Source organism: Peromyscus maniculatus, chromosome 11 (assembly GCF_049852395.1).
Source record: "Peromyscus maniculatus bairdii isolate BWxNUB_F1_BW_parent chromosome 11, HU_Pman_BW_mat_3.1, whole genome shotgun sequence".
In the NCBI taxonomy this organism is placed as follows: Eukaryota; Metazoa; Chordata; class Mammalia; order Rodentia; family Cricetidae; genus Peromyscus; species Peromyscus maniculatus.
Window position 1 is genome coordinate 86,997,066 of NC_134862.1, and position 18,781 is coordinate 87,015,846.

Consider the following 18,781-nt stretch of genomic DNA (forward strand, 5'->3'; position numbering starts at 1 on the left):
GTCCTAGACTTGTTTCTTTGTTATTCCCTTCCCTCCCCTTCCCCTCCCCTCCCTTCCCCTCCCCTCCCCTCCCCTCTCTCCTTTCCCGCCTTCCTTCCTCCCTTCCTCCTCCTTCTACTTCTTCATCATTCTTGTTATCTTCCTTATTCTTTCTTCTTCGAGACAGAGTCTTAGGAATCTGAGACCAGCCTGAGCAATACTGTCGTGAGACTTGTCTCAAAAATAAAAACAAAAGCAGTTTTTAAAATGCACAGATGTACTCATTTACGGGACCCAGTGTGGTATTTTAATACATAAATACAGTGTGTAACTGGCCGCATTGAAGTAAGTAAAACCAGTTTTAAAGATCTGCTGTATATAATGTGTGTTATTTGCATGTCTTTGTGTGTAGGGAGTTGTATACATGTAAGGATAAGGGCCCTGTGTTAGATCCCTGGAGTGGGAGGTCTTGTGATCCATGAAGTGGGTGTGCTGGGAACTGAGCTCAGATCCTCTGTAAGAGCCGTGCGAGTCCTTAACCACTGAGCCATGTCTCCAGCCCCCTAAAGTTAATTTCAGTAATATACTATACATATATGTCTAAACTATTTCAATATTTAACATATCTTAAACTTATAGTTAATATTAAATACAAGTGAGATATTTTATATTCTCTTTACACTGATTTTGAAATCTGTGTGTATTTATTCTCTGCTACATTTCAAATATTTAAGAGCCAGATACAGACAATAGGAGCTTCAAATTTCTTCACATTGCCTATTCAAGAGCCGTCAGGCTTTTGTCTCCTTACTTCCTGCTGTCCTTTTGTTGTGTGAGTTAGCATGGCTTTAACTGTTTAAGCAGTTCTCATTGACTGGAAACCCCAGTAGGGTTGTGGAGAGCACAGTCTGAACACTCATCAAGACTTAAGTGTTATCCTTGCCTTATGAAATATTTGTTCTTGTGTACTCAGTTAGTAGCTAATCTGTAGTTTCAGTGGCATGTTTATTATATTGATGTTACTTGATTTCATGATATACTGCTGGAGGCTTCATAAGAGAAAGTATAATCTTATAAAGTATTTCTAGTGGCCGTCATGTTCAGATCTGCCTAGATAACCCTATGGCAAAAACAAACAAACAAAACAAAAAAACAACACAGTACAGAGGGTTGAAATGAGAGAGAACAAAGGAAGGGTAAATGTACTCACAGGAAGAATCTGTATTAGTTTTATTTCAGTTGATGTAGTAGAGACCGTGACTAAAACCAGTGTGGGGAGGGAGGGTTATTTGGTTTGTACATGGGTGTCAAGTCCATCATGGAGGGAAGCCAGGGCAGGAACTCAAGTCGGAATCTGGAGGCAGGAACTGAAGCAGAACTGTGGAGGAACACTGCTTACTGGCTTGCTCTCCAAAGTCTACTCTGCTTGTTTGCTTGTATGAATGACCCAGGACCACCTGTCCAGGGTTGGCACCAGTCACAGTGGCCTGGGCCCTCCCACACCAGTTGTTAGTCAAGAAAATGACCCATAGACATGCCCACAGATGTTGTGTGATATTTTTATCGCATTCTGAAAATAAAGTTTGCTTTGAGTCAGAGGATGGTTTCTTTGCCCAAATGGCTAGCTTTTGCCATAAAGAAAGCAAACTCTATATGGAGGTTCTTCGATGCCCATTGTCTTCTTTTGAAGTAAATTGGTGCTGTCAGGAACAGGTGTGTCTCACTGTCATGAAAAGCCTTAGGTTATTAAACATGCCATATTCTGTAGGTCTTTGAAGTGTTTGAAGACCATCTATCTGTCTAAATATATCTGTGTGTGGCCTTGAAACATAGCTAACATGACTATAAGTTTGACTACTATAGATGACTATTAATCTGTATTTCTTAATTATGCATTACATTTTTAAATGAGCTGCATAAACATGATACCCCAAACAAGAGTAGAAACATACATACAGTTTAAGAAAATTAACTTTAGATTTGTATCAATATACAAAAATCCATACCAATGTAAAATATTTAAGACTCATAGTTGCTTTTTTTAGTTGAAAAGTAGATTAAATAATCTACTCTTTATCCTATCATTTCTATATCCCCACTTTTCTTTTCAGAATGAGATCCCTAATGTAATCTCCTTTGTTGAGCTTTTTTTTTTTTTTTGACCATTACCAATACCACACAACTCCCAGACTCTGAAGGAGGCAGCTCCTCAGTTGAGGCTCCCTCTCTCTGGATAACTCCAGTTTGGGTCAAGAGCCAAGCAGCACACCTTGAGTGGTGTGGTGGTGATCACTTGTCATGAGGAAGTGTGAGCAACACACTCTGCCTGTCTCCCTGCTGCTGGTCAGCACTCACTGCAGCCTCTAAGCAAAGAATTGAATCATTCTTACTTAAAGTGATAGTGGTTTTCCTCAGTAAAATTCACAGCAAATAAAATTCTTCTAAAATTATCCAGAATGGTAAGGAAATTAAAGTGTTGAGTGAATGTATGTGAAATTTAATTAACATTCAAATATGACTTAAATTTTAATGGAAATGTATAATAATCTACTACAAATCCCATCATTATTTGCAGAGAATATTGAGTTGGATGTATTCTTTTCTTAGATTATTTGTTGGATTGAATTTCATTGTTATGGGGAAGGAGGGAGAGAGTAACTAATACTGAGTAGCTATATTGTCCTCAGCTGAGTTTTAGATTACACTAGTATTTGACTCTCTCCATGTCCCCAGATCCGTTTATGTGCTTGGAGGAAGGTACTGGCTGTTTTGCCTTTAGATGTATTTAGGGAGGGAACTTGTCCAGTCTATCCAGTTATGGAGTTGTGATTTGACCCTATGTAGTTTTGTGCTGAAGACCATGCTTTTAAATTCTTTGTCAGTAATGGAGCCTCTATGGCAAACCTCTGGGACAGATAACAGCATCCTCATTATACAGATGTGGAACCCGAGGCTCTAGTGTTATGGAAATCCAGCTCTCAAACCAAGCAGCACGCACAGAGATGGAGAACAAAGCTTTATTCAAGTCCAGTAGGCATGGACCGAGGCTAGTGTTTTGCAAATTCTGGTCCCATCCTGCAGTTTTTTACAACTTCTGTACTTTGAGCAACAGTGTGAGGATTCCTATCTGCACTGACCATATGAGGTGGTCTCTGGGGCTCATGACCACCGAAGGGATGTTTCTGTTGCAGTTTAAGTGTGTTTAGAGAAGCAGATATTGCGGGTAGCCATTGGGACATTCTTACTTTAGCAAATATGGCCAACTATTTCTACAGATAGCTTTGCAAGCGTTTGCTTTTTCAAGATAAGAAGGTGGGATTCAACCGAAACAGGCAGGAGTACAAGCAGAGTGGAGTAAACTTCAACCCAGCCTGTCTCTGTTTAGTCCTATCGCCAGCCCCCGGGCAGAACTTCTGAGGTAGAGTTCGATTGTGCTAGGCGCATAGTCACATACTGAAGGTTTAACATATATTCTCTTTCCTTCTCTACTAGTTAAGGACAGTTGAAATCAGCCATCAGGGGGCTGACGTCCTTTCTTCCTCCTGCCATCTTGTCCTGACCCCTTCTCTGGAGCTTTGAGATTTTTGAACTGGTCAGGGCTTGCATTTGCTAGTCAGTGAAAACGTTGGTCTGTTCCGGTTCACTTGTGTGCATGTTACTTTTCCCAGAAAGCTTCTCATACAATTGTGAGCCAATACTTGAGCAAGGTGACATGCTATATTACTTGTGATCTGAAATAATTTAGATAATTATTTGATAATTTATACTACACTTGCTTTTCCAGAACTTATATTATAAAACTGTTCACAACTTTTTTTCTTTTTTCTTCTAGAGAGATTGGGACAATTATCAGGTCACTGGGATGCTGCCCTACTGAAGGAGAGCTACATGATTTCATTGCAGAGGTAAGCAAGTGGCGGAGGAAATGTCACTCAGCTGAGTCTAGAACTCCTTGTAATTAAAAAAAAAATCTTCCACAAAACTCAGAATTCCCTAAATTGCTGAGGGTGCTGTTTGAGAGTGTTAGGACAGCCGTGCAGGTAAGTCAGCCAGTGGGACTTGAAAGCATTGTGAATGAATCTTGAAGAAATGGCAACTGTTGACATATTCAGTTTTTAAATTAGTTGAAGATAGGCCAGTGAAGACAAGGAAGTCTGCCCACATGGAGAGAGACCAGTAACAGACATATTTAGTAATAATGTTGGTTCACAGGGGATGCAGAGAGACTGCAATTTTATTTATTTAAGGAAATTAAACTAAGTTTCAGAACACATACAGTAATAAATAGATTAAAATAGAGAACCTTAACCAGTCTAGAATTCTAAAAATTACTATTCATAATAATAACAAAAAGTTAACCATTATTAGTTAAAAGACCTTGATTGGCTTTCTTCTGTGGTAATAGATTCCTTGAAATGAGTAAACGTTGCTGACCAGAAGAGACTGGTGTTCCTGCTTTCCTCACCCCCTAGGGAACAAGGGACAAAGATCTGATTGGCTGTTTTGGAGTTACTTGACTTATAAGGCAGGGAGACAGAACAATGGGAGACTCATTAGTTAACATCAAATTACTCCAGGCAACTTTTTTCCCCCCAAAGAGTAAAACAGAAGGACTTTATTATCATGCCCATTGAAACTGGCTTTCCTGGGGGAATTCTGCTTGGCAGTGTTTGGCTTTATCATGGGTGACTCCATTTTGGTTTTAAGTCTATTCTTTGGGACTTAGTGTAGGAGCTGAATCCAAAACAAAAGTCACTTGTACACTGCTTGCAGTGTAAGCTGAGGTTGAGAGAAAGAAAACAGCCAATGCCCAGGGAGCCTCACACTCCATTTTGCTTTCCAGAAAGATCTCTGATTGAATGTTAAGTGAAGGTTTTAGTTCTACAAAGAGAGACTTTAAGGGGAAAAAGCTGCCTGGGCTGCACCATAGAGTTGCTTTTCTTTGCCTTGGGGGTTTGGTTGGAGAATTAACAAGGGATGAGAGAAAAGCAGAGGGATTTGACCCATCTCCTTACTCCTTGTACTAGTGGAGTCCTTGTTTATTCTACTGTAGACAGAGTTTTCTTTGGGCTGCCAGCTCACAAAAAATGACATGGATTATAATTAATTATGAAAGGTTGGCCTATAGCTTAGGCTTGTTCCACCGGCTCTTATCACTGAAGTTAGTCCATTTATTTTAATCTGTTTTGCCTCGTGGCTTTTTACCTCTCTTCCATCTTGTACCTCCTGTTTCCTCTCTGTGTCCTCTGGCATCTCTGCCATGCCTAGATTTATCTCCTCTTCTTTCTCTCTGCCAGGAAGTTCTGCCTGCCTTCTTCCTGCCTAGCTATTGACCATTCAGGTCTTTATTAAGCCAATCAGAAGGTGCATTGACAAAGACACATCTTCACAGTGTACAAAAGGATTAGTCCACAATAGTCTATCACATGTTAAAAAGAAGGCATTTGGGATTTCAGGCTGATGTAGGGGAAACTTGAAGTCGTAAAACTGATGCTACAAAGGACTTACTGATAATCAAGATTAAGAAATAGTAAGTTACACCAAGTGGAATTTAGCCAAAGGAGTGCTGCTTCCCATATGACTGGGAGATAAGGAATGCGCTCACCAGACTTGTCAGAAACTTTAGGAAGGAAAAATTTGTACCACAATTGAAATTTAGGGATGCTAAGAAAGTTTCTGCCAATGTTTATTTACTAAGATCGACCTCCAATTAGGAAACTTACAAGCAGCCATTAGGCTCATCCCGTATCAAAGAACATGCCTCTGAGGGGCGGTTCAAGGAGGTAGAGCACGGTTATAACCACCCTGCCTTGAAGTCTCTGTGCTCTCATCAGGAATAGCACAGTTCTGCTGGGTGGACTAAATGGACCTGGGTGGCAACTTTGTAAAGAACAACACTGGTGTACTTAGGAAATACTAAGACAAAATTCTGGCAATATCTTTCCTGTGTAAATCCCCATCTGTCCAAGTGGCTGGACTTGCAGTCTGTTTAAATTGTTCAAAGTGGAACCTGGGGCTGGGACCTGAAAGAGGTTTAAGGGTGACAGCATCTGTGAGATGCATAAGCCTGTGGTGTGTATAAGTTCCAAAATCTTCTCTTCAAGGCCAGCTCCTCTTTGCGCATTAGCTAGAGCTGGATGCGTGCTACATTAAAGAGCTTTTTCCTTTATCAGTCTCTAAGTGTGTGAAGTGATTTCTCACTAGGAAGACATAGCAATTCTAGAACAGGGCAAGCTAGTTAATTTCTGTTGAGTATCAATTTCTCCATAATAATGGCTATGTCAGAGTTTTCCTCCAAGATACATTCAGTAATATATTACAAGCCAGTTTTCAACAGAAAAACGCTGTGTAAGTCAAGCAGTTTCAAGTCAGATGGATAACTATTGCTGCAGTATCAACACCTTGGCAGCTCTCGGTTGTTTTCACATTGCTGTGATCACAATACCCGACAAAGACAACTTGAGGGAGCAAAGCCTTGTTTGGGGGTGTGGTTTTAGAGCAGTGGTTCTCAGACTTCCTAATGCTGTGACCCTTCAATACAGTTCCTCATGTTGTGGTGACCCCCAACCATAAAGTTATTTTCATTGCTACTTCATAACTAATTTTGCTACTGTTATGAGTCACAAAGTAAATATTTATGGAGACAGAGGTTTGCCCAAAGGGTCATGACCCACAGGTTGAGAACCAGTGTTTTATAGGGCTTCAGTCCATCGTGGCTGGGAAGGCATAGTGGAGCCTCTCAGTTCATGGGGTACCAGGGAAGCTGGAAGCAGGGGTGCGTGTAACCTTCAAAGGCCCACTCCGGCTACCTGCGGCTACTAGACTTCATATCTAAAGGTTCCAGGTGCCCCAGGATGCTGCCAGTGAGGGAACACGTGTTAAAAACACGAGTCCATAGGGATATTCAGACACAAGCCATAGCGGCAGCAGCGTTTTTTTCATTGCTATTTTGAAATGTTTAGCAAGCTATTCTAAGTTGTAAGAATACATTGTTTTTCTACTTTGGAATCTCAAAAGTTATTTTGAATGAAAATTAGGAAAAGGGCTTGTTTTTCCTGTGAACCCATCTGTTAGAGCCCACCTAAGTTTCCCAGTGGCTTTACCCAGCAGGACTGCATAAGAGGATGACTGGGCCACAGGCCTGGGTACCAGGTGTTTGGAAGGGCCTACACTTGGCTGTATCTAGCAAGGGAGAGGTCTTTTGCCCCTCCTCTTGGCATTGTTATAAAAAGCCCTTTTGAATAAAGTTCTAGGTCAGTGGATAAGGATCCAGGCCCACCCAAGGCTATACTGTGTTTCTGTCTGTTACTCTCCCCTCTACATTTCTAACTAAATCTCTTATCCCTCACTCCTCAAGAGACCCTGGGGCAAATAAATGTGGGAGCTGGTCCCCACCCACACACTCCCTCCTCCCCCAAAGATGTTCTTGGTGCCTGCTTCAAAACGTTGATTCACAAAGCTGGAGCTGGTACAGGGAGAGGCAAAGAGGCGCTGTGGGGAAGGTAGGGATGGGGAAATGAATTTGTGGTGAAATAAGAATCAGCGTGTAGCAGGCATGCTGGCACACGCCTTTAATACCTGCACTTGGAGACAGAGGCAGACAGGTCTCTGAGTTCGAGGCCAGCCTGGTCTACAGAGTTAAGTTTCAGGACAGCCACGGCTACACAGAAACCCTGCCTCTAGAAAAACAAAACCAAAACAAAAGAGAATCAGTGTGTGTTCAGTAAACAGAACAGGACTAAGAACTGAAGATTAGGAGGGAAAATGGTTTTTAGGTGTTTAAATATATATTAGGAATCTGAAAAAACCCTGCCTGCATCATCCAAACACCACAAAATCCCACTTATTTATAGCTGCTCGCTTGCTTTCCTTCTTTTTTGGAAACAGTTTCACTGTGTAGCCCTGGATGGCCTGAACTCACAGAAATCAGTTTGCCTCTGCCTCCTTAGTGCTGGCTGGCATTAGAGACATGCACCACATGCCCAATGACCCCAATCAGACCACAACCATTGTAAATATGATTGAAAAAATTATATATAATAGTTATGGTTCAGTTGGGTCACCAACCTATGTAGGTTCTGTAAAAGTTTATTGGTGTGCCAGCACAATTTATTCCAGCTAAGTTCTAGCAATCGAGTTACAACAGCTGTGACTTCCCTTCTTGAATTTTACCAGATAAATGAGAAGAAAACACACATATTTATACTTATCAAATACATTTAAGACATTGAAAATCCACAACAGTTAGTGCCTAATGGTAAATATCATATTGTTAAATGTTTTATAATAACTTCTGAGAGCAAACAGTTGAAATGTACTTATATGTATGTGTGCTTTAAAATCATTCTGGGCTGGCAGATGGCTGAACAGGTAAAGGACCTTGCTGCTGTGCTGGATGACCTCAGTTTCCTTCCTGGAACCCACAAGATGGAAGACGCAAACTGACATCCACAGCTGTTCTCTGACCTCTACATATCTTACACACACACACACACACACACACACACACACACACACACACACACTATGTACACACACACACACACACAATTATTCTGTAAAGATTGGGAAACTTTTATCTGGAAATTGAATTCTCTAGCTATCATGTGCTTGAATTTTAGGACAGAGACATCTCTAACAGAACTTTAAATTCTCAGCTCTTTGCTTCCTGAAGATCAGAAATCTCTTGAAATAGATCAGTTTTTAAATTCCTCAACATTGATTCATCTGTTTAATATTCTAAAAGTAGCAACTTGCTCCAAGTGATCCTGTCTGTACAGGGTGTTATAAAAGCCAGCAGCTGTGAGAAGGAAAGGCTAGTGCAAATCTTCCTGCTCGCAGGTTACCCAGCAGCCCTGCCTTTGATACTAAGTCAGAGCTATCTAGGAGCTTCAGTGCGTGGGAGCTGGGAGGAGAGAAAGACTATTTAAAGGTCTATGTCCTTTGAAATTCAAACCTTCTTAGAATTAGAATTATATTACACAGGAAAGCTAAAAGATGTCTCAAAAAATAAAAAAAGACCCATGTTGATAGGGTTATTGATTTAGGTTTCAGAACTAAGCTAGAATTGTGCCTTTTTATTGGGGGGACATCTTCAGCCCCCTGCTCCCGCACACTTGCCTGCTGTGGATGGTAAGCGGCATCCCTGTTGACTCCTTTGCTTGCTATTAATGTATTGTGCTCCTGAGAACACATCTTGGGATCTCCTTGTGTATTAGCCAGGGCTCTCTAGAGTAACAGAATTTGTAGAATGAATCCCTCTCTCTGTGTATAGAAAGGGGATTTATTAGAATGACTGACAGGTCTAGCTAATCCAACCACGTCTGCTTATGAACGGAAGGTCCAAGAATCCAGTAGTTGTGAGGCCATGAGTCTGGATGGCTCAGCTGGTCTTCAGTATAAGCCAGAATCCTGAAGAAGTGGGTTCTAATGCCAGTGAGGGAATGGACTTGCTGTTGAGGTCGAGAGCAAGCAGGCTGGCAGAGAGAGAGAGAGAGAGAGAGAGAGAGAGAGAGAGAGAGAGAGAGAGAGAGAGCGAGCGAGCTAGCTTCCTTCTTCCTTGTCCTTTATATAGGCTGCTCATAGAACATGTGGTCCAGATTAAAGGTGGATTTTCCCAACTCAAAAGATCTGGACTCAAGTGTTATCTTCCTACTGCAAAGATTGGATTAGAAGTGTATCTGCCCACTTCAAATGATTTAATGAAGAAAAAATCCTTCACACAGGTGTGTCGGCCATTTGGGTTTGAGTTAATTCCAGATGTAGTCAAGTTGATGGCCAGAATCGCTAGCACACCTTGGTTCTCTGTTTAGCCTTAGCAGCCAGTGTTGTGAGGCCTCATAGCTTCTGTGGTTCAACGGCTTTACATGATTGCCATTCCTCGGGCTAGAGGGACTGCAGATTCCCCACCAGATGTTAACCAGCCCAGGTTTGTGGACCCAGTGACCCCAGGTCTGGCAAGGCGACCATCTTGGGCCCTGTGCTGCTTAGGCTGTGTTCAGCAGCATGTCCCCATGCCCTCAGTGAGCTGCGAATTGTTCCTTCCGCCACCTTCCATGGAACATCATCCTCCGGTGGGTTGTCTGGCTCATGAACGCTGTATCTGCTCCAGTTAGTCCATGAGAAGGCGAAAACTAGTTATTTATTTATTCCAGGCCCCCAAGAGCCACCCTGCAGCAAGTCTTCCTTACCTCCTGGGGGCCGGGGGTGGGGTGGAGGGGAAGGATGGGGGTAGGGGATGGGGTGTGGGCCCTGTGTCATGGGAAGTGCCCGAGCAGTCCTTGCTTTCCTGTCTTGTTTTAGTCCTCTGATCGCCACAAGGCTCGGCTCCTAGTCACGCTAGTCCTTCAGGATGCACTTTCTTTCCTCTCCTGATAGGCCCAAGGCCTCCCCAGCTAGGTTATGCAGGGATTTGCCTCATTTACCAGTCTACCCTGTAGGAGTGATTGGCCGGCAGTTCCTGAGGGGTGCCTGTGGCCTGAGGTGAGAGTCTGCGCAGCACAACACTGCCACCTCCTGTTAGAAAGGGGTGACTGCAAGCCTAGCGCCTCCAGGGCATTTGCCTAGCCAGTGTCCTTAGAGGAACCTGCGGTTTGATTTCTCCATCCAGCACGCCAGGCCTTTGCAACCAGGACCCTGGCCTTAAGTATGTCAACACCTTCTGATGTCTTTAACTGTTGCATTTCTATTTCAGGGATGTCACACTAGAGTGTATGTACCCCCCCCCCAACAGCCTGTTATCTGAAGCCTGATCTAAGGATGGCATATATGTTACTTCTTACTGGTGTGACAAATACCTGCAAAAACAACCCGGGGAGGGACAGAGGTGTGCACTTTGGCACAGTTTGAGTCCGTCCTGGTAGGGATTGGATGAGGCAGGGACACGAGACAGTCGTTACACTGCATCTGCTGTTAGGAAACAGATGAACTCTGGTGCTCAGCTCCCGCTCTCCCTTTGATTCAGCCCAGGACTCCAACCTATGGGAGGATGCTGCCCACACTTAAGGTGGTCTTCCTTCTTCAGTTAACCTTTTCTGGACACACTCTGACAGATACACCCACAGCTGGATTTCCATGATGATTCTTGATATTTGGTTATGAGCTGTTATCGGCCGAGATAGCTCCTTAGTCTTCAAAGGCAATCTTAACACAGTCAAATAAACAATGAAGATTGAACATCAGTGATGGTTTAAAAATTTTTAAATATTATAAAATGTAAAGAAAAATCTGCATCAAAAATCTTATGTATCCAGCAGTACCTAAAATATTCATTACTCTCTTTCATGGAATTGTACCACTCCTGTTTAATTGACGTGTAACTGAGCCTGCCTTTCACTGTGGGAGACAAGTACTTCTTTATAGGCTGCCAGAGAGCCATGTGGCCTTGAGATCTAGCAACGGCTTAACAGAGCTCTCATTTCTTGTTTTCCCACAGGCCTCAGTACAGCCTACAGCTACTGCTCTGCTTTATTGGCATTGTTCTTCTCTTGCTGTTGTTAGGGTTGCTCTGGTTCTCTTCTCTGGCATCTTCTCAGTTACCTTTCATAACACCTTTATCACTAGACTTCCAGAAACAGATAGTCTGTGTCCATAGCACTCAGTTACCATGTCACCATTTTGTTCTGCAAAGCAATGAGCCAGCCTGACTGAGAAGTCCATCTCACTGCCTGTGTTCCTGTGTCACTTTGAGGACACATGTGGTCCCGTGGACACTCGAAGAAGCTAACACTGAGCCATAGACATTGAAGAGACTTAGTGGGGCCTGTCAGAGCCAGAGGAGGTGGGAGAGTGTCAGAATACAGTGCAGGGTTGACACGTGAGGAGGAGAGATAGAAAAAAGGAACATTATGAAAGAGGACCTTTGCCATCTGGCTGATGACAAGCCCTCTGTCCTAACTTGCTCATTTGAGGAGGCTCCCCTTGCTGGCATGGGACTTATTTTGATAACTGTGCTACACTCTTAGTGGCTGGAGAAGCCATGGAAAATGTGACTGTGGCTCAGACGTGATGGGTGGGAATATCGTTGGGTTATTTCTTAGAATCAGATGTGAGGAGAGTGGGACACAGAAAAACTCCAGCTACAAACAGAGCTTGAATAGAAGGACATTTCCATAGGAGCAGTTGTGGTGGGTTGAGTGAGTATGGCCCCAGAGGCTCATTTATTCGAATGTCTGGTTTGAAGTTGATTGACTATTTGGGAAGGATTAGGAGGTGTGGCCTTGTTAGAGGCGGAGGCTTGTTATGGCATGTGGAGGTGAGCTTTCTCTCTCTGCCTGGAACTTGGGGATCAGATGTGAGCACTTAGCTAGTGCTTCAGCTGCACACCTGCCTGCCACTGTGCTCCCCACCATGATGATCATGGACTAATGCTCTGAAACTCTAAACAATCCCCAATTAAATGCTTCCTTCTGATTTCACCTTGGTCAAGGTGTCTCCTCACAGCAATGGTGCAGTAGCTATGACACCGTTTCTGTCACCCAGAAGAACTATGATGGGAGCTGGGTGTTGAGTGTACAGAACAACATGATCAGGAATTAGCCATGTTCAGTTTTTATTCCTAAGCTCAGATGGCCACTCTCTAGATTTTGGGATTAGGTTAAAGTACAACTACTTAGGGACCCACCGAAGGCTGTGACAGAAGCAAGGAGGAATGAGCAGAAGCTCCTCAGCACGTGGTAAGGATGGTCAGTGATGAACTAGGCCAGGCTTGTTCCAGAATCCTGCCCATGGATAAAACAATGGCATCATGGCAAGGCTTGGTAATATTGATGGTCCTCAGTAAGTCAGATCTTTAGGGAACACCTTCAGTGTGGTGGTTAGCCCTGCATCTGGTGTACAGTGTCCTTAGGATATTCCCAGGAATTGCTCTTTTTCCCCTTTATACCCCATATTCTCTTTTCTATCGCTTTTGGCCTATATTTGATAACCTCTTGAAGTAATATTTTTGTGACTTTTTTTTATGGCTGGGAATAGAAATCAACATTTAGGTTTTCATTAACAGTTTTAAGTTAGCCTTGGTGGTACAGGCCTGTAATCCTAGCTAATCAGGAGGCTGATGCAGAAGGATTTCAAGTTCAAGGTTGTATGGATCACAAAGTGAATTTAGGGTCTCAAAAAATATAAAAACTAAAACCAAAAAGGGCTGAGGGTGTAGTCCAGTGTAAATCACTTGCCTAGTATGTCTGATGCTTCAGGTTTTACCCTTAGTACTGCAAAAACAGACAAAAGTCAGTTTGGAAGCAAGAGTTCTTTGTTGTTACACCTTCTGGTGATGTTGTTCAGATAGTCTGGACCCATCCTTTTTATATAGTGACTTTGTTTCTTTGTTTTTTGTTTTGTTTTGGTTTGGATTTTTTGAAGACAGGGTTTCTCTGTGTAGTCTTGGCTGTCCTGGAACTTAACTTTGTAGATCAGGCTGGCCTCAAACTCACAGAGATCCTCCTGCCTCTACCTCCTGACTGTTGGGACCAACAGTGTGCACCACCACTGCCTGGCTTTGTATGTGACTTCTTATTTAAAATTTCTTTTCTGGAGGACTGCTTTTCTTTTGTCTCTAGAGTTTGAGATTCCATAATGGTTTGTCTGGATCTATTTTCATGTGTAGTAGGGACCCGGTGACCTTCAAACCAGTGAGTTGCAGCCTCTGCTGCAGAGAAAGTCCTTGCAGTCATTGTTGATTCTGTTTCCCCCCTTCCTGTCTTATTACCTCTTTCCAGACTGCTCCATCTCTGTCTTCTGCTCTCTGGAGACTTCTTGAACTTACTCTTGTATGTTTTTACTGAGCTTCCTGTTTCTGATGGCACTGGTTTCCAGTAGCCTGTTGTGTTCTGGAATGTTCCTTTGCAACTAGCATTCATGTTCTTCTTCCCTATCTCTTGAAGTTCTGTTTGATGTTGATCTCTGCATCTGTTCTGGTTGTTCATCTGCTAAGTAGATCTCCTCGAATGCTAATGAACTAGTGAGCCCCTAGCCATGCCCAGAGCTAGTCAATTTTTTTAAATTGAAAATAGATTTTTTTCATACAATATATTCTGATTATGGTGTCCCCTCTCCCAACTCCTCCTAGAACCCTCCCCAATTCCCCTCCCACCACAAATCCTCACTCTTTCTCTTTTTCCTTAGAAAACAGGAGACCTAAAAAACAGGCACCTAAAAAAAGGTAAATAAAGATAAAACAAACGAACCGGGATAGGATAAAACAAACAAAAAGAAGAAAAAGAGCCAAAGAAAAAGCACAAAAACACCTGTAGCACACTCAGGAATCCACAAAACACAAAACTGATGGTCATAATATATACACAAGGAATCCATAAGGTGAAAAAAGAAGCCAAGCAGTGGTGGTGCAAGCCTTTAATCCCAGCACTTGGGGGGTGGGGTGGAGGGGCAGAAGCAGGCGAACCTCTGAGTTTGAGGCCAGCCTGCTCTACAAAGTGAGTTCCAGGACAGCCAGAGCTACATAGACAAACCTTGTCTTTAAAAACAAAACAAAGAAGAAAGGAAGGAAGGAAGAAAAGAAAGAAAAGAGAAAGGAAGGAAGAAAGAAAAGAAGGAAGAAGGAAAGAAAAGGTCCTAACAAAGCATCGTGAGACAAAGAATGTCCAAAGATACCATTGAATTCGTTTTGTGTTTTACTGCTGGGCATGGGGCCTGGCCTTAAGAGTGGTTTGTTTCCCCAGACTCCCTTGGAGAAACTAATATTTTATTTGTGAGTGGTTATCAATTGGAGATAGTGTCCGGGTTAGGGACTGGGGATTGTGTCCACTTCCCCTCTCAGCACTGGACCCCACCTGCCCAGACCCACGCAGGCCCTGTGCGCGCTGCCCCTGTCTTTCTGCCACAGTTCGTATGTGCATTGGTCCTGCTGTGTTTAGAGGGCCTTGTCTTCTTGGTGTCCTCCATCCCTGTGGCTCTTACAATCTTTGTTTCCTTTCCAGCAGAGTTCTCTGAGTCCTGAGGGGAAGGATTGATGGAGACATCCTATTTAGGACTGAGTGTTCAGCGGTCTCTCAGTCTCTGCACACTGTCCAGTGTGGGTCTCTGTGTCACTTCCCATCTGCTGCAGGAGAAAGCCTCTCTGGTGATGGCTGAACAAGACATTGATCTATAAGTATAGCGGAATATCCTTAGGAGTTATTTTGTTACTTTAAGAACAGGAGCAGTTGGTTTTCTCCTGGGTCCTTGACCTATCTGCTCTCAGGTTCTTGGCCACCCAGGCACTGTCTGGAATGGACTCCATCTCACGGAGTGGCCTTCCATCCATCAGAGAGGGGTTGGTTACCCCACACACTTGTGCCACTAGCGCACTAGCAGGGCTACTCAACTTTAAATCTCATCCTAGGTCATTTTGGAGTCCCCAGCACCAAGGTCTGTGAGAATTTCCTCTTTGCAGAAGTCCTCTGGTCTTCTGCCTAGGAGCTAAAAGCACCTAGCTGCCAGTTAAATATAAAACAATTCCATTAGGGCCAGGAGGGGCAGTTACCCCTAGGTGGGAAGGAGCCAAGGAGCATGGACATTTAGTGCAGTTGCTGTACTTGAACCTGCCCTAAGAAGGACCAGTGGGGAAACCAGTGGCTTCTCAGGCACCTGTTCAACCTTTGCTCTACGGCTTCAAATTGCAGACATCCAGAGTTGGAAGGTTCCTTGCTCACTGGCGTGATTTAGCTACTACTTGCTTTAAAAAATTAAGTTATTCAACAAAATGGTAGTTCAGTCTATTTTTTAAATTCTTTCAGTAATAGAAAAAGAACTTACTGCCTCGAATATCCTAATTTTTGTCAAACGGCCTATAGAATCTTTAGAATAAATAAAAAGAATAAATAAAGTTGTAAAATCATTACATTGTGTGTGTGTGCGCGCACATGTGCGTGCATGGCTCTTATATGGAGGTCAGAGGACAACTTGCAGGGGTTGGTTCTCTCTTTCATTTCCCAGGGATTGTCTCAGGTTGAGGCTTGACAAGCATCTTTACCCATGGGGCCATTTTCCCACTTAGAGTTAATAATTTTTTAAAGGCAGAGGCTTAAAGTTTGTTATTTATGGGGTAGGAATGTAGCTTAGTGGTAGAACACTTATATTATATGCAGGGTCTGGCATTTGATAAGTAAATATTTAAAAGTCAAATGCAAAGGGAACACTTCTGGTAAATATTGGTCAATTTTTGTTATTATTTTATTCAATCCAAGGTTAAAATATTTTCTATATTTCTGTTGTGAAGAATGGTTTATATAAAATGTATATGTTAGGTGGTATTTAGAGTCTAACTTGAAATATCTTACTTTTTGCTATAAAAAGTTTGAAAAATCCATATGTATTTCTTGTTTGTTGACACGAAGCTGTGCTTTATAAGCCATTTTAACTACTGATATTGTCCTGCGTTTTTTGTGAAGCATGAAATGGTTCATCTTTTTGGCTCATTGTTATGCCACTAGGTAAAGATGAATTTTCACTTTGTATTTTGTGGTTCTAGTTCAGTGAGTTTGGCATGAAAATAAATAATGCTGTAATGGGAAGATATGGCCTTATGATTTCACAGTGCAGATGTGAGTAAAGAAGTCTAGACTTGTTCCCATCAAGACACCTGACACATTGAGGCCCTCTGATAGGCACCTAACCTCCCAATGCCCATGTGTGTCCTCAGATGCAAAAATAGGTCAAGAAAATGGACTCATCTCTAAAGTAGGAGGAAAAAATGATGTTTTCTGCACGCATTGATACTTAAGCATTGGCATTTTAGAAAACACTATAGTGCTTCTATATCTGTCGAGTCAGCTCCATGTTACAGGGCCCCTGGAGCATCTGAGAACCCCATGACAGCTAGAGAAGGGGACCTTTGGTGGCAGAAGGCTACTTCTATCATATCAGCCAGCACACTATTCAGATAAATAGTACTTGCTAGTGGGCTTGAGACTTTTCATAAGAGATTTTGTTACTTTTACTATAAATGCTGTTTGGGTTACAGCATGTGGACCCTCCTCATAGATGAAACCAACTAGATTATCACATTTACAATAATAGGACAGCTGTGTTTTATTTATCTGTTTATTTTTGTTGTTGTTTTGCTTTGGATTCAGGGTCTCATATATTCCAGATTGGCCTCAAACTTCTATACAACTGAGGATGACCTTGCCTCCTGTTCTCACACCTCTGCCTCCCCGTGCTGGGATTACAGACGTGAACCAGCTTGTCTGCTCTATGCTGTGCTGGAGATCTATCCCCGGGCTTCATGCATTGCAGGCAAATGCTGACAGCTGAGCTAGTACTGCCCGCTCCTAGGCTTTTTGTTAGCCTGTCTCTTCATGCAGTCCAAAGACACTTATGGGGAATTAATGTGTGTGTGTGTGTGTGTGTGTGTGTGTGTGTGTGTGTGTGGCAGTGGGGTCAGGTCACTTTAGTACATATACCCTGTCCTCTAGGGCAAGCGACAAGGTAGTCAATATACTTAGCATCTTTTTTTTTTTTTTTTTTCTTTTTTTCTCAAGATAGGGTTTCTCCGTGTAACAGTCCTGGCTGTTGTGGAATTTGCTTTGTAGACCAGGCTGGCCTCAAACTCACAGAGATTTGCCTGCCTCTTCCTTCCAAGTGCTGGAATTAAAGGCATGCTCTACTACTGCCTGGCTTATACCTAGCATCTTAGTGCCTTATATTACTAGTTGCTACATTTCACATGGTATTTTATAGACAGGAGGCAGGGTACTGAATATACAGTCCGATAGCAGAGTGCTTGCCTAGCTAATTTGTGAGGCCCTAGGTTCAATATCCAGCACCATAAAAACAAAACAACAGCCAACAGATAAGAGGCAAGGCCAGATTTCTGAAGAAACACGTCCACGTGGTTAGTGAGGTGAGCCTGTGCCTGGAGTGTCTGCATGGAGTCTTTTAAGAAACAGTCTCACGGTATCATATAGAAGCAGAGGGTCTCCACTGTGGGTGATGTCACTGTTGTCAACTCTTGGGGTTCCCAAGGCAGCCATATCCTACCTCCTAAAACTGTCACACAACCCCATCAGGTAGACACTAGTGTTCTCCTTGTCATACATGACACACCGAATCTAGAAGGGCTTGTTTTCTTTTGCAGTGCTAGGAGCTGGACCCATGGCCTTGCAACATGCCAGGCAAGCACTTTGTCACTGGACTACATCCCTTGATTAGAGGATTGATGTTTGGTTTGTGTATTTTTTTTTGAGACAGAGTTTCTCTGTTAGCCCTGGCTGGCCTGGAACTCACTTTGTAGACTAGGCTGGCCTTGAAATCAGAACTCTGCCTGCCTCTGCCTCCCAAGTGCTGGATTAAAGGTCTGTGCCACCACATCCTGCTTTGAGGATATACTTTTCATGAGACTATGTTCATCCTTGGTCAAACATGGTAAATATATTGTTTGTTTATTTATTTGAATGTGCTAAAAGTTGAACCCAGAGCTCATGCTAGACAAACACTCTATCATTGAGCCACATCTATAGCCCTGGTTATGATTTAATGAAAAAGGCAGTGTCTGTTTTTTAAAAAGACCCTAACTAGTATAGGAAGAAGCCAGGGGACATTCCCAGTATGAGGCTCTTGAACTGATTTCATTCTATCTTGGTAACAGTTGAGCTTTTTCCTGGAAAGTATAATACATCTCAATTGTCCTTTTTTTTTTTTTTTTTTTTTTTAAATAGAAGTTGCATTTTCTTTTTTATTAAATGAATTTAAGAAATGTATGTGTAGGCCTGTTTTGCCTGTAATATATGTGTATTATATGCATGCAGTGTCCTTAGGGTCAGAAGGTTTAAGTTACAATTACAAATGGTCGTGAGCTGCTGTGTGG

At 42.7% G+C, this 18,781-nt stretch overlaps 1 protein-coding gene across 5 annotated transcripts in view; it reads left to right on the forward strand.

The window, feature by feature from the left end:
• Positions 1 to 18,781, forward strand: part of Drc8 (dynein regulatory complex subunit 8) — a 104,856-nt gene that overhangs the window by 64,832 nt on the left and 21,243 nt on the right. For all 5 annotated transcript variants that reach the window (XM_076548048.1, XM_076548047.1, XM_076548049.1 and 2 more), the window contains exon 3: positions 3,812 to 3,884. In XM_076548048.1, the coding sequence (XP_076404163.1) occupies positions 3,812 to 3,884 (73 nt within the window). The remainder of the gene's footprint in view (positions 1 to 3,811; positions 3,885 to 18,781) is intronic.